We start from the raw sequence: 13,357 nt of genomic DNA on the forward strand, positions 1-13,357 counted from the left end.
TAGCGATCTTCCCCTCGGCAGGCAATGGCAAACCTCCAAGTGCGTTTCAGAAGCTACTCACCAAAACTTTAGGTCACTCCAACAAGGAGTCCAAGGAGTCCAGCTAATTTGAATAGCAATCGAATTTGTAATATCGCTTTGTCTTTCTGCTTTATGATCCAAACTTTCAATCCTAGCTCTCAATTACAGTGAACATAAAGATTTAAGCGCCTGAGCTCCTGTTCACTACCGAAAACTTCACATCTAGAACTGGAACTGATGCAGGTTCAAATATCAATTTTTCTTTAAACAGTTTAATAGTTTCGAGGGCAATCTTTTCCGAAATATTTTAGGTACAAACATCATTTAACAAATCAATGAAGGAAACTTGTTTCAATTGAATCTAGTATTTATATTTCGAGCTAGTAAATCATAACAAAAATAACTAATAATAATCAACAAAATGTCAACTCAGCGTTCAATTAGAAACGGCGTCTGTAGACAACGCGACGAACGGTCTTGTAGCGGTAACCCGATGGAGGAAGATATGTGTTCTGTGGTGGGGCAATGGGCTGAGATTGAACCGCTTCATGGATTGGAGCTGGTGGGATGTAGGTGTTTTGTGGTGGTGCAATAGGCTGAGATTGAACCGCTTCATGGATTGGTGCTGGTGGGATATAGGTGTTTTGTGGTGGTGCAATAGGCTGGGATTGAACCGCTTCATGGATTGGTGCTGGTGGGATGTAGGTGTTTTGTGGTGGTGCAATAGGCTGGGATTGGATTGCTTCATGAATAGGAGCTGGCGGGAGGTAGGTGTTTTGTGGTGTTGCAATAGGCTGGGATTGGATTGCTTCATGAATAGGAGCTGGTGGGAGGTAGGTGTTTTGTGGCACAATGGGTTCCGATCGAATTTCTTCATGTACTGGAGCGGGATAATTGTAACCACCGCCGAGATGGGAGACGTCTGCAGCAGCGCAAGCCAATAAGGCGAAGGAGACGGCGACGAAGAATTTCTGCATGCAAAATAGAAAAAAAAACGAAATTAAAATTTTAAATTTGAGACACAAACACTCGTTAACTAATCGCACGCAGCGAATACGAAATCAGTGAATATTAGATTTATTTTAAAATTGGTACGAAAAACACTAACAAACTGTTAGGATTTTCGGTTTATTTTTTTATATTTTTTTATATTTTTTTTGAATTTGTCTTGTTTCTTCTTTTATTTTTGATAATTTTGTATTATCATTCGTTTATTTACACACCATTTTTGTTGATTTGTCGCGATGTTTACTCCACAACGATTAAACTTTGACGATATCTAAGTTGACCATTGATGGCGTATTTATACCATTTGCTATCGCTGGTTGGTAAAGGCCATGGCGGTAATATTTAGTGCAACTGCATTAGGGCCGATATACGGAAGTCGACAATTAAGAATTAGGCATAATAAGCTGCGCAGTCGTTCGCGCCAAATATTGGTATGCCTTATTAATTATACAAGTTGGTAAAAATAGTTAAACACTTAAGGAGGCAATAGTAAAGAGTAAAATAAGCAAAAATGGCTTAATTAATGTGGATGCGCCAGCTAGTGGTTGATTGAAATTCGAGTGGAATTGTGAATTTTGATCGAATTTTAGGTCTATTAGAAAAATACGGCTGTATAGGTTTGGTTTGGTAGAAGACCGGTACGAGTAATGCTTTGGGTGACGCTTCATGCATTTCTGTCGCGAATCAACCAACAGTTGACTGTAAAGGTAGAAAATATGCGTCCGTTTATTGCGGTCTACGGAAGGCGAGGGATTACGGCCGGCTAGATCTCACAAACGATGAAAGATTTTAAAGGACTGTCATATACCGGTTTGCATGTTTAAGTTGAAAAGTCTTTTATTATAAATCACGCATTCACTTCTTTAATTATTGCTGAAGCGAACAATTTTGTGCGAAAATAATATAATAAAAAAATCAGCCACTGGTTAATTGACAACGGGACGATTGAAGTATCATTAAAGGGTTACATACGTCCAGCATCGCCAAAAATGCGTTAAAAGAAGGGATAACAATAGAGATAAATATAAGAAAAATTCATGCATTATTTACTAGTACTTAATTAAACTTTATAAAAAGTCCTTGAAATATTGATGGATCTATAAAAAGTAAAAAAGTTCTTGTAAAATAAAGTGGTAGCTATAGTCTGTCGAGCCGGATTTTTGAATTTCGAAAAATTTTGCAATTTACGGCATTTAAAAAAAATGTCACACTTTAATTATGTTTATATAATTTTTTAATAAAAATATCAGAAATCAAATCTATAGAGAAAACACTTTCAAATATTGTAAAACAAGCCGCATCAAAAAATATTATAAACTTTATGAGTTATCACTCACTGACCATTGTGACCAGCTGGGGCGAATGTCGCAGGAACGGTGGAAAGTAGTGGAAATGAAGCTACTGGAAACCCTGTTTACGAAAATGGACGCAGAGCGGAACGCACCCATGCCAGCATTCGACGGAGCAGGGTGGCTCAGCGGCGTCAAAATTATAAAATGTAAGGATGTCTCCACGCTCACATGGCTAAAGGAAGCAGTAAAAACGCTTCAAAGCCTGTGGGAGGGCGCATCGCTTGAAATTGTTGATCGCAGCTGCATCCCCTCAATACCGAAGGCAAAGGTTTTCATTCCGCGAGTGGTAAAACCGGAAAATGCACTGCGACTACTACAGAGACAAAACACGGAGGTGCCGACAAACGACTGGAAAGTGTTGAGCGTGGCAAAACCAGCAACTACTGATGGAGGCCAAGACTACATTATCTAGATCAACAAGCCGTTAGAGGACCTGCTTTAGCGTGCACTTTCGCCTCAAAAAGCGCAACCCGACAGATGTCAACCACAACACGCTCGCTGCGGGGGAGGTGGAAAAGGATCTCGGTATAGAAGAGAGCGCTGACATCCTACATGGTGTCTACTTCGGTATTCATAGAGGCCGGTCTTCATCTGGTATCGCTAGGGATCAAAATGTCTACGCGTGGCTTATTGCCAACCAGGCTAACCTAACCTTATGAGTTATCTTGCAGACTGGAATTTGTAGGTTTGTAGGTTTCGCCGGAAAAAGTAGTTTCGAGAAAAAGGAGTTTAAAGTTTGAGGTATAAGAGCGCGTGGACCACTCTCTACCTAGTTAATGTGCTGTAGAAGCTATGATATTGGGAATTTCCGCATAAAAGTTTCACAGTATATTCCTAAAGCATGGAACATGATTCTAGTAGCCTTGCTAGCTGAAGATGTATTCCAAAAGACTTTGAGCATAATCACTGAATGGCCACAAATTTTGAAAGTCCGTTTACGTAGATGACGTGGGAGATTTGAGACAGGCAAGAAGTACGAACACTGGACTACTGACGACGTTAAATAACTCTTATTCTAAAGATACCAGTATTAACCGTTTTCAGTCGGAAGAGAAGCAGAATTACTGGCACCGACCGCATGGAAAAAACAGCAAAAGCATCAAGTAAAACAAGAAATGGAGTATGGCGATGGCATCCTTATAGTGTGGAGCTACTTCCAGGTGTGATACGAATATTCGGATTAATGAATAAAGAAGACTATCTGAATAGCTTGCATACCAATTTGCCGGATTTTGTTGAACCAAGCGCATAACCAAAAGAAGAGCTTATATTATATTTCAGCAAGAAGGGGACCCGAAACAGACAGTGAAAATTGTTTAAGAGTGGATAAAAAATCGAACTTCCAGCTTTTAGAATGGCCAGCACAAAGTCTTGATTTGAACCCGATTGAAATTCTATGGGCTATTCTAAAGAAATGAGTATGCCAGAAATGATCCCAAAGAACATCGACGAATTGTGGTTAACAGTTCAAAAGGAATGGCGTGATCTTCCACACTCAACTATTGAAGAACTGGTCGAGAGCATGTCAAGTCGTAAAAATAGCGTCACTGAGGTCGAAGGTCTGCAAATTGTTAGAAAAAGTTTTTTTCGTTTTCATAGCGACCGCCACTCGGCAGACAATGGCAAGCCGTCGAGTGCATTTCTGCCATGGAAAAGCTCTTCATAAACAATATCTACCATACGGAGTGGGCTCCATTTGTTCGCTCCATTTGTGGAACAACATCAAGACGCACACCACAAATAGGAGCAGGAGCTCGGCCAAACACTTTGATTTTCCAGCAATCGAAAATGCTTGAATGGGGCAAACACTCAGCCAGTTCTGCTCGCCACTGTACGTAAGAGTATTTTAACATTTTCCGCAGACAAATAAAATACTCCGAAAGCAAAGAAAAAACCTTCTGATGCTAGTAAGCAAATTATTGCTGATGCGGTGGTGTATCGCTAGTCGCCGTCGCCATCTAAAAATATCGGCTTCTGTGTGACGTTAAACCAAATGTTTAGAGTAAACTAAACTAGAAAATCAGAGTAGCCTCAGCATAACGGTTAACGTTCAAGGCAGCGACTCATTACCATTAAAAATAATATTTTAAATAATTAAGAAACTGGTAGATACCGCAAACGTGCTGCCAACGCTGCATGAGACGTAATACCAGATTTAGACCATTTAACAAATGCGTCGGATGGACTAATTTCAAAAGTGCGTGTATGTGTGTGTGAATAAGCGGCGTGAATTAGTAGATTCAATAAAAAACTATATCACTCTGCCATTTTAAATCGTAACAGATGACAATGGAATTCAAAATAATTCCATCGGATAGGCAAAGGCAGTTAAGCAGGTACAGATGATCGCGCAGAGAAAGAACTCTGATGAATGTTTTCACCAAAAACAAATGCTGAGTTAGTAGGTTTTGGGTTTAAGAGAATTTCGTGTGTGATGAAAATTGTTTTTAGACTGTAATTTGATTATCTAAATTTCCACACAGTCCTCCGAACGTGGACAAAAATGCAAAAATCGCGAGTCTTGGAACTTTGACTTTTTGGTTTCATTTGAAAGCCAAAACTACAATTAAGAAAAGTTTCTAACCTTTTTTGTGATCAAATAAAACTTAACCCTCTTTTTTTATTCCCTTGTCAATAAAGTGAATACCAAAAAAAAAAATTAAACCTAATACTATAAAGTATAAAGTTACAAAGTAGTTTCAGCGAGAGGCCCGAGGGACTCTGCATTTGGCAGAATCAGCGCTTGCCTAAAATGTCCTTCGGACTTCTCCATCTTGACTGCCTTCCAGTTATGTGTGGGAAGTTTGGGGTTGCAATAACGGAGGATTTCCTCCATATCCTCTGGAGCAGAGGGCTTAGAGGGGAGCCAGACCGGGCGCGCGGACGAAGAGGTTGGTCCTTTTTGTCCACAGTTTCCAGTTTGGCTCCCTTCCAGACCTCTCCCACCAGAGCTACTGCCGCCCTGTACATTGTGGCCGACCGCTCATCGGCGCACACAATACGCTTAAAAGTACCGTGATGCCATCCAGCACTCTCTCAGCACGGTGGAGGTCCAGGGTTTTCTCTTACCAACTTCATAAAAACCGCAGAGACGGCGGATGCCACTATTTTCCACTCATCCCTGGAAATGGCGCCATCTTCCTTTCTGTTGTCGACCACCCCCAGAGTGATGGATCCCGCCCACTTAACGACTTTGCTAAATGATTTGGGCGGACCACCCCCAGCCCTCGGTTTCTTTGGCCGCAGAATTTCCTCCTCTTGAGAGCGTCGCCGCTTCGCTGCCGATTATGCAGGTGGTGCTACCGCACCCTACCTTTCCGCCCGACCTTTCTCTGCACCGCTGAGTACTATCCTGGCCCACTCAAGCGTCCGTAAATACTTCTCAGGTAACTGTGAAGCATTTTGGCTGCCGTAGCGTTCCAGGATTTTAGTGGCCATGCGTTGGTCAGAGAGGGCTTTCCTGCTCTGTCCTGGCTGCCGTTTAGGCCTAACGAGGGACGCCTGAAGAGAAGTCCCCAAAACCCCCGGGAAGCTTGGGGAAACCTCTTACTGGTACTGGTCATCCCCTTCAGTCCTACCTCACTACGGGTCGCCAGCGGTTCCGCAAGCGACCGTCTACCTACTTAAAACGGGTCGCAGGGTCGCCACCGTTCAGGTTTAAGGCCGTTAAGGTCGCAGATCATTTGGCGTTTCCCAGGGTGCACCACGCGGAGTCAATCTGCCCTACCCTTCTTCGAGAGAACACGGTCCGGAAACTTTTCCCGTAAAATATCAATGGTTTCGTTGCTTGTGTGGCACGTAGCGCCGTCTTGTTGAAAATAAACCTTGTCCAGATGAATACCATCCAATTCCGGCCGTAAAAAATCGTTAATCATCTCTCGATAGCGCAATCCATTCCAAAATAACACCTATTCCTGGAAAACCCTTTACATAACTGTGCATACATATACAAGGTGGCACAAAATTAATCGTCCAATTTTGTTTTTGAACAACTTTTCATAGAATAAAAAAATATGGTTTTTAATTTTGAACTTTGCGCATCCCACTGCTGCCCTTTGGGTCTGCAGCTGTCTACTTCACAAGTGTCAAATTTGATTGCAAAAAATTATAAATCTTCCGTTAAGTTGATTAATTTAGGCCACCTTGTATTTGCTGGTAAATAAACACGCACAAGCGTTAAGCGGAAAATGCTGACCAACATCAACACTTCAGCAACTTAAACAAAAAGGGGCCCAAGGAAAGTTGACCAAATTAATGGCATAATAATAAATTCCAGTCTTATGCACTTGAGCTCTGATTTCAATATGAGCCAAATAACCCCATTTAACAAAAACTTATGGACATTAATAATATACTTCGTGAGATGGCAGCCTGGGCCAGCGGAGAAACTTTAAAATATGGGTCAGTCTGCATAAAAGTGAGTTATGGCTTATTTAGCGATGAGTGAAGAGTTTATGACTGTATAGTATATGTATGTATGGTATGTGTGTATGTATGTGTGTGTATGTATGGAAGTTGGCCGTGTGCACCGCGTGTGCTTGGCTACGGCATATTGACTGTTAATTTTGCAGTAGTTTTTGTTGCTAGAATAATAAAGAGAAGTTTTCTTCTGGCATGGAAAATCAGTCTCAAAGTGGAGGAATAGCTCTTAAGAGCCGCTTGCAAATTTTATACCCACGCGCACTTGTACGCAATTATATTCTAATTTAATTCACATAACGGTTGTATGTAGCAACATAATGAAATCGAAAGACATAGAATGATGAGAGGAAGCGATGTTGCTTTGTTCGTCCGACTGTGTTTGCGCACGACGGCTTGAGCAAAATATTTCGACGAAACTTGACAGACACACGAGGAGTTTAATAAGTACCCGTGTTAGAAATGTAGACACCATTTCAAAAAAAAATTTTTTATTTTTATTTTTTTCACGTAGTCACGTAGAAAGATACAGTTTTCTCAACGCTCCGCCCATTGTTTTAACCCCTCCAAAAAATAGGATTTGTCGAACTCTCCAAAATGCGCTTCTGCCTCAGGGATGACTTCCTCGTTTGAACTACATTTTTTCCCGCGAGCCATTTCTTCATGTTAGGGAAGAAGAAAAAGTCGCAGGGAGCCAGATCCGGTGAATACGGGAGAGTGCGGCAGCAATTCATGCAGTTTGGCGGCGACAACTCCAGATGAATGAGCTGGTGCGTTATCGTAGTGAAATAGCACCTTCGTTTTCGTCAAATGCGTTCGTGTCTCCTTCAATTGTTTGTGAAAGCGGTCCAATAACTCGCTATAGTATTGTCACTGGACAATCGTTCTTCATTTTTCTAAAAAATCCATGCGGATCACGCCGTTGGCATCCCACAAAATAGTTACCATGACCTCTCTGGCCGATGGGACTGTCTTCGCCTTCTTTGGAGCAGATTCGCTGGGAGAAATCCGTTCTTTTGATTGTTGCTTAGTTTCTGGTGTGTAATGATGAATCTAGATTCACCAGTGGTTACAACTCGGCACAAAAACTCCTTCGGATCTCGGTTAAATTTCACCAAATACTGCTTCGAAGCTAACAGCCGCATCCGCTTGTTGTCCATCGTGGGCAATCGCGGCACCCATCGGGCCGACAATTTTTCCATCGCCAACTTATCGTGTAAAATATTATTATGGCCTCAGTTACTTCGCGCACTTTCGTTAGTAGAATCAGCGAGATGATGTCGCGGACCTTTCGATGATTTCCTCGATACCCACGTCTGCCGGGCGTCTTGGTCGCTCCTCATCGAAAATGGATGCTCGGATCAACGTTCGTTCCTCTGATGTTGGAGTTGGAGCTGGTATACATATATTTCCATAGACTTAGAATTAAAAAATCCATGCGTCTTCCTAATACCTGCAATGTCTTTCAGGTGGAAGTATTGGCAATAAGGGCAATTGACAAATTTTTCCTTTAGGGCCAGTATTTCGGGCAGCCGAGGTGCAATCCAGGCACTGGATTTGGCTACATCAACTTCCAAACTGGTAGAACAAAGTAGGAATAGCCGTACGACCTTGAGCCTTGAAAACCTTAACCTTGAGCCTTGAAACCTTGAGCAGAAAACCATAATGTTACTTTATTCTGGGTCTCGGGACATCGGAACATTGAAGGAACTGAAAAAACGGATGAACTGGCAAGAAGGAGATCTGCTATGAGCAACATTCTTGCAGAATCGGTATTCTCACCACTGGGTGCAATCTCTTCAGAATGTCTAGGAATCGCGGATTGTAGATGGAGAGACCAGGCCACATGCAAAATTAACAGAACGTAGAGGCCCACCTATAACCATAAGCAAACCTGAACATTGGCAAATATAAAACGAAGGGATGCTTGCAGCCTCTAAGCAATGAAAACTGGGTTCTAGTTCATAGGTGAGCAAGCAGCTAAAATGAGTATCGTTTACAACTTATACTGACATAATTGCAATCAGCCGGAGAAAAAGGAAACTATCTGCCACATCCGCTATGAACGCCCTGCCCTATGGAAGGCGAGGCTGTTGACTCTTGGCAAACCCCTTTTTGAGAAGCTCAAAGAGCTGGCCGGTGTAGACGTAAACAACCTTACAAGATTTCTCAATCGCAAAGACTGGATGTAGTCGTAAAAAAATAACCGCTAAACTTGTTGGTGGCTCGGAAGTGGCAACAAAATGGTGCGGAAGCAAGTTTACAGTGAATCTGTTACAAGCTATAACTCTAATTGTCCATGAGCTGGTTTGATTTTAAAAATTAACAGCCACTCCAAATTAAATTTTATTAAAATGTGCGCGGGTATATGGAATTCGTTCCACACCAAATTTATCCTTCTTTGCTTGCTTTTTGTATCTGAATTTTGAAATACGAAAGGTAAGATTTTGCTAGAGCAAACTGAATAATTCAGTCTTTTCATTTCAAATCCCCTACAAAATTGTCTTTTTCTTTGGATTTTATTTGGAAATTCTCTTTTATTGCATTTGTATAATTGAATTTTGTTATCTGTCAAAGTTAAACTTAAAATGTTTAATATTTATTTAATTTCCTTTTAAATCATTGTTTATCTCAACATATAAACAGAAAATTTATTTTTTCTTCCACGTTCTTTTCCTTCGCAGCGTCCAAAATGACAAACGATTTTTCCTGTTTATTTATTTTCACGCTTTGTTTATTAATTTTGGCATTTGGGCTTTGATGCCATTCATTTTTACATTTCATCCTTTCTTTTATGAGAAACGTATGTATGTGTGAATGTGAATGTATTCATTAAGCTTTTTGTGGTTTCATTGCACGCATGTATATGTGTGTGCAAATTGAATTCATAAGGCCGCGTTCAGACAGGGCAACTCGTAAATTTGTTGAAGAGAGAGCAACAAGGAAAGGAAAGACCGCCCGGTCAACACGCTTTGTTTTCATGATTCATTATTTCTCAAAGTTGTTGCCCACTGTAGACCAGAATCAAAATCAATTGCAAGCAGCAAAGTTAGCGTACGGGCAACATCAAAAGTGAAATCGCCAAATATTTTCATTTATTTATTTAAGAAATGAGGCTGTATGTGTTTCTACTTCTTAGTATTTTGTAAAACCACATCTCTTTTGGAAGTTTCAAAGCTCGAAATCAATTGCTTCTGCACAATTCAAACTTAAAACTAACCACTTAGAAAATGTTATGAATTAAATTTAACTGTACGTGAAATGTAATGAAAATAAACTTAGAGGTAAATGTAGGAATAGTCAGGAATAGTCTGGAACATACAAGATGAGGATTAATACTAGAAATGAGAGAGTCAAACAAATGTTAACAGTTTAATCACAAGCACATTCATTACACTGAATTAAGAGGGCAGATACCTGTAAGCGGCCATATTTTCCCTGATTTTCATTAAAATTATTTAAAATGAAGAAGTCAATATATTTTTTTCAACATTGGCATACAAGTTATTTATACATTAAAATAATAGAAAATGTTTTTCTTTATTTTAATCATTTAAAATGGCGGATGTACACTCAATTCTTCCAGGAAAGTCGCAGCGGGGTTTCTCAATCGGCGGGCATTGTAACATCGGCGTTAGTGACCTTAATACAAAAAACCAAACATTTTTTGTTTATTAATGTCGTAATTTTTATATGAATTAGCAATAAATGGGAGAAAAAAATTCGCGGAATAAAATGCTTTAAAAAAAATGAATTTTGTGGCAAATTCTACTACTCTTTTTGCTTCGAAAAAATTATTTTTGTGAAAAATTTTCGAAAACTTGAAACACATAGAAAGTAATATCATAGAAAAGATGTGTGCAAAATTTCAAAGAGATCCGTCAATAACTTTTCGAGTTATCGTGTACGTCAATTCGAAAAATATAGTTTTGAGAAAAACGCGTCTAAAGTTTGAATACAACGTAATTGTACCTCTCCCAGCGCTCGAACGCAAAGAATAGAGTCGTCACGGTTGACGATCTATAATATAGGAAATACTTAAATTTACGTTCTAAAATTTTTTTGACACATTCTTAAAGGATTATGTTAACATTTTATGAAAAAAAAAAATTTTTTTTTCGAAATTTTACAATTATCGGGCCCCTTTAAGCAATCGCGTGTTACCCCTAGTCTTGACAGATTCAGGAATTAAATTATGGAGCCTCGCAGCATTAATGAGGAATATTTGAAAGAATGAAGTTATAAGGGAAAAGTGCTTTCGTTAAGGAGTCCCGGTGGTCTAGAGCTCGAAAATTTAGGTTATTTTCAGGAATTTATTTTTACAATACAAAAAACCATATTTAATATCTTTACAGTTTTTGTTTAACTTTTTTTACATACAAAAATGAAAAAAAATTTTTTTTTTTAATTTTAATAATTTTTAAAAATGGCGCTGAAGTTGACCCTTCCAAAAAATTGGATCTGAACGGTGTTCCCCATTTTGGCGCTTCTATTTATCTGAAACATAAAAACCACAAAAATTATGAATCAAAAAGACTGTAGCTATGTCCCGTATTAGAATAAAAAAAAAGAAAAAAATTTGATAAAATTTTCACACTCTAAAAATCGTTTTTTTTCAGTTTTTTTAATAAAAAAAGTACGAAATAGTTGAAAGAATAATATAGTATGATTATAGTATGGGCGATAGCCATTGACGTTGTGAACTAAATATTAAAATTTCAGACGTTTCGGTTGAATAGTTTTTTTGTTTTTTTGACAACACCAGGCCGAAAAAATTCGTTATGAGATAATTGAGAACAGCTGCCGCGCGACGAACAATGCGACCATTGATGCTGCCGCGTAACGAATCTGACTCTGCCTGCTAAAACGGCTGTAGAATCGAAAATACTGGGAATATCATTCCGAAAATTTAGCAGCTTATTCTTAAAGGCCAATAGTTTCGAAATATAAAAAAAACGATTTTTTGAAAATTCCCACCTCTCTTTCCCACAGACTCTTTAAATAAAGTAAAACGATATAAAAATACCATTAACAACTTTTGGAAAAATTTTAATGGATATGGAAAAATTCAAAGAACTGGGTCGAAGACCACTATGGATGACAGGTGTAACAGAGTGGTAAGACGGTTGGATGTCAATGAAACCACCAGCTCTAACTAAATTAGATGTGAACTCTCTCGCAATGTTACGAAGAGAAGAATAGAGGAATTTTTTAGTGAAAATTCGAATATAAAATATCAAAATAAAGGATGGTTAAATTTCAAGGGCCGAACTTGAGTGTGAAAAGGTGTACGTCGATAAGCCACCAACAATTCAAGAGTTAAAGGATGACATAATTCGGCACATTTACGGCATACCTCAATTATACCGCGCCGAGGCCGCGGCGACTATTTGGCCAATATTTTGTAGGTAATTGAGTCATACCAATATTATCATAGTAAAGAGAAATGACAATAATTTCCTTAAAAAATTGTATTTTATTCAAAATCAACACCGGCCCTTGAAACTTAACCACCCTTTAGATGAATTCGCCTTTAATCGTAAGTTTTAGGATGACGAATGGCAATGCATCACTTTTGGCGATGAAATAAAATGTAATCTTGATGGACCACGAAGTCTTTCTTATGACCTGGGGTGTTTTAACTACACAAATATGTTTATTTTCGCAAAAGATGATAGCAGAAAATTGTGTAGAGGTCTTGGATAACGTTTTATTGAAATTTGCCCAAGAATTTCACAGTGAGTCTTGGACAAATCAACGGAGTATGCTCCAATTCACAGCGCCAAGCGTTCAAATGCGATTTTCGCGTCGAGAAACATTCATGTGCTGAAGTGGTCTGCAAATAGTCCAGTCCTAAATCCAATGGGGGGAGCTCTCAAGCATTCTTAGAAAGCAAGTTTATAAGGCGGAGTTTATTAGCCTTATTAGCCACCTTAAGAAATCTATTCAACAGAAATGGGCAGAAATCGTTTTTAGTGGCTTTCAATCACTCATAAATTCGATGCCTTGATGTCCGTTACAATTAATAAAGAAGGACATGGTTGGTTGGTTAGAGTGGTGATTCTTCCAGAATCCAACTAGCGCCTCCGCACCATTTTGTTGCCACATCCTAGTTACCAACTTGTTTAAGAGTAATTATTTACAGCAAGACTATATCTAGTCTATGCGGCTTAAGAACTTTATTATGTTGTTCATGCCTAAGCCAGACAGTTGTTCGGGACTCTCGAACAGTGGTTTGCCAAGGGTGGATATTTTTTACTTCCATAAGACAGGGCATTCACAGAGGAAATGGAAAATCGTTTCCTCTTTTTCTCTGGCTGATTAAAACTGTGACAGCGTGTGTGGCTGCTTGTACTCCGATAGACCAAAAGCCAGTTATGACTACCGTTAGTCTCCAGGCATCCCGTCGTTTCATGTTTATCAATGTCGCCGATTGCTTAACCCTTCATTAGGCACGTGGTCTACAATCGTAGACCACTTCTTTTCAAAGTCGTGCAACTCCTTAAATGTGCCTCTTAAATTACCTAAGCTTTTTAATAGCTGTTTATAATTAATCT

The 13,357-nt window shown here is 39.3% G+C and overlaps 1 protein-coding gene across 1 annotated transcript; it reads right to left on the reverse strand.

Moving 5' to 3' along the window:
• Positions 1 to 403: 403 nt before the first annotated feature.
• On the reverse strand, positions 404 to 1,404 carry LOC128862142 (uncharacterized). The gene is made up of 2 exons (XM_054100604.1): positions 1,245 to 1,404; positions 404 to 992 (listed from the first exon to the last, which is right to left on the reverse strand). Exons 1-2 carry the CDS (start codon positions 1,245 to 1,247, stop codon positions 462 to 464), a joined length of 534 nt encoding a protein of 177 aa, XP_053956579.1. The 5' UTR covers positions 1,248 to 1,404; the 3' UTR covers positions 404 to 461.
• Between the last annotated feature and the right edge of the window lie 11,953 nt (positions 1,405 to 13,357).

Source organism: Anastrepha ludens, chromosome 4 (assembly GCF_028408465.1).
Source record: "Anastrepha ludens isolate Willacy chromosome 4, idAnaLude1.1, whole genome shotgun sequence".
In the NCBI taxonomy this organism is placed as follows: Eukaryota; Metazoa; Arthropoda; class Insecta; order Diptera; family Tephritidae; genus Anastrepha; species Anastrepha ludens.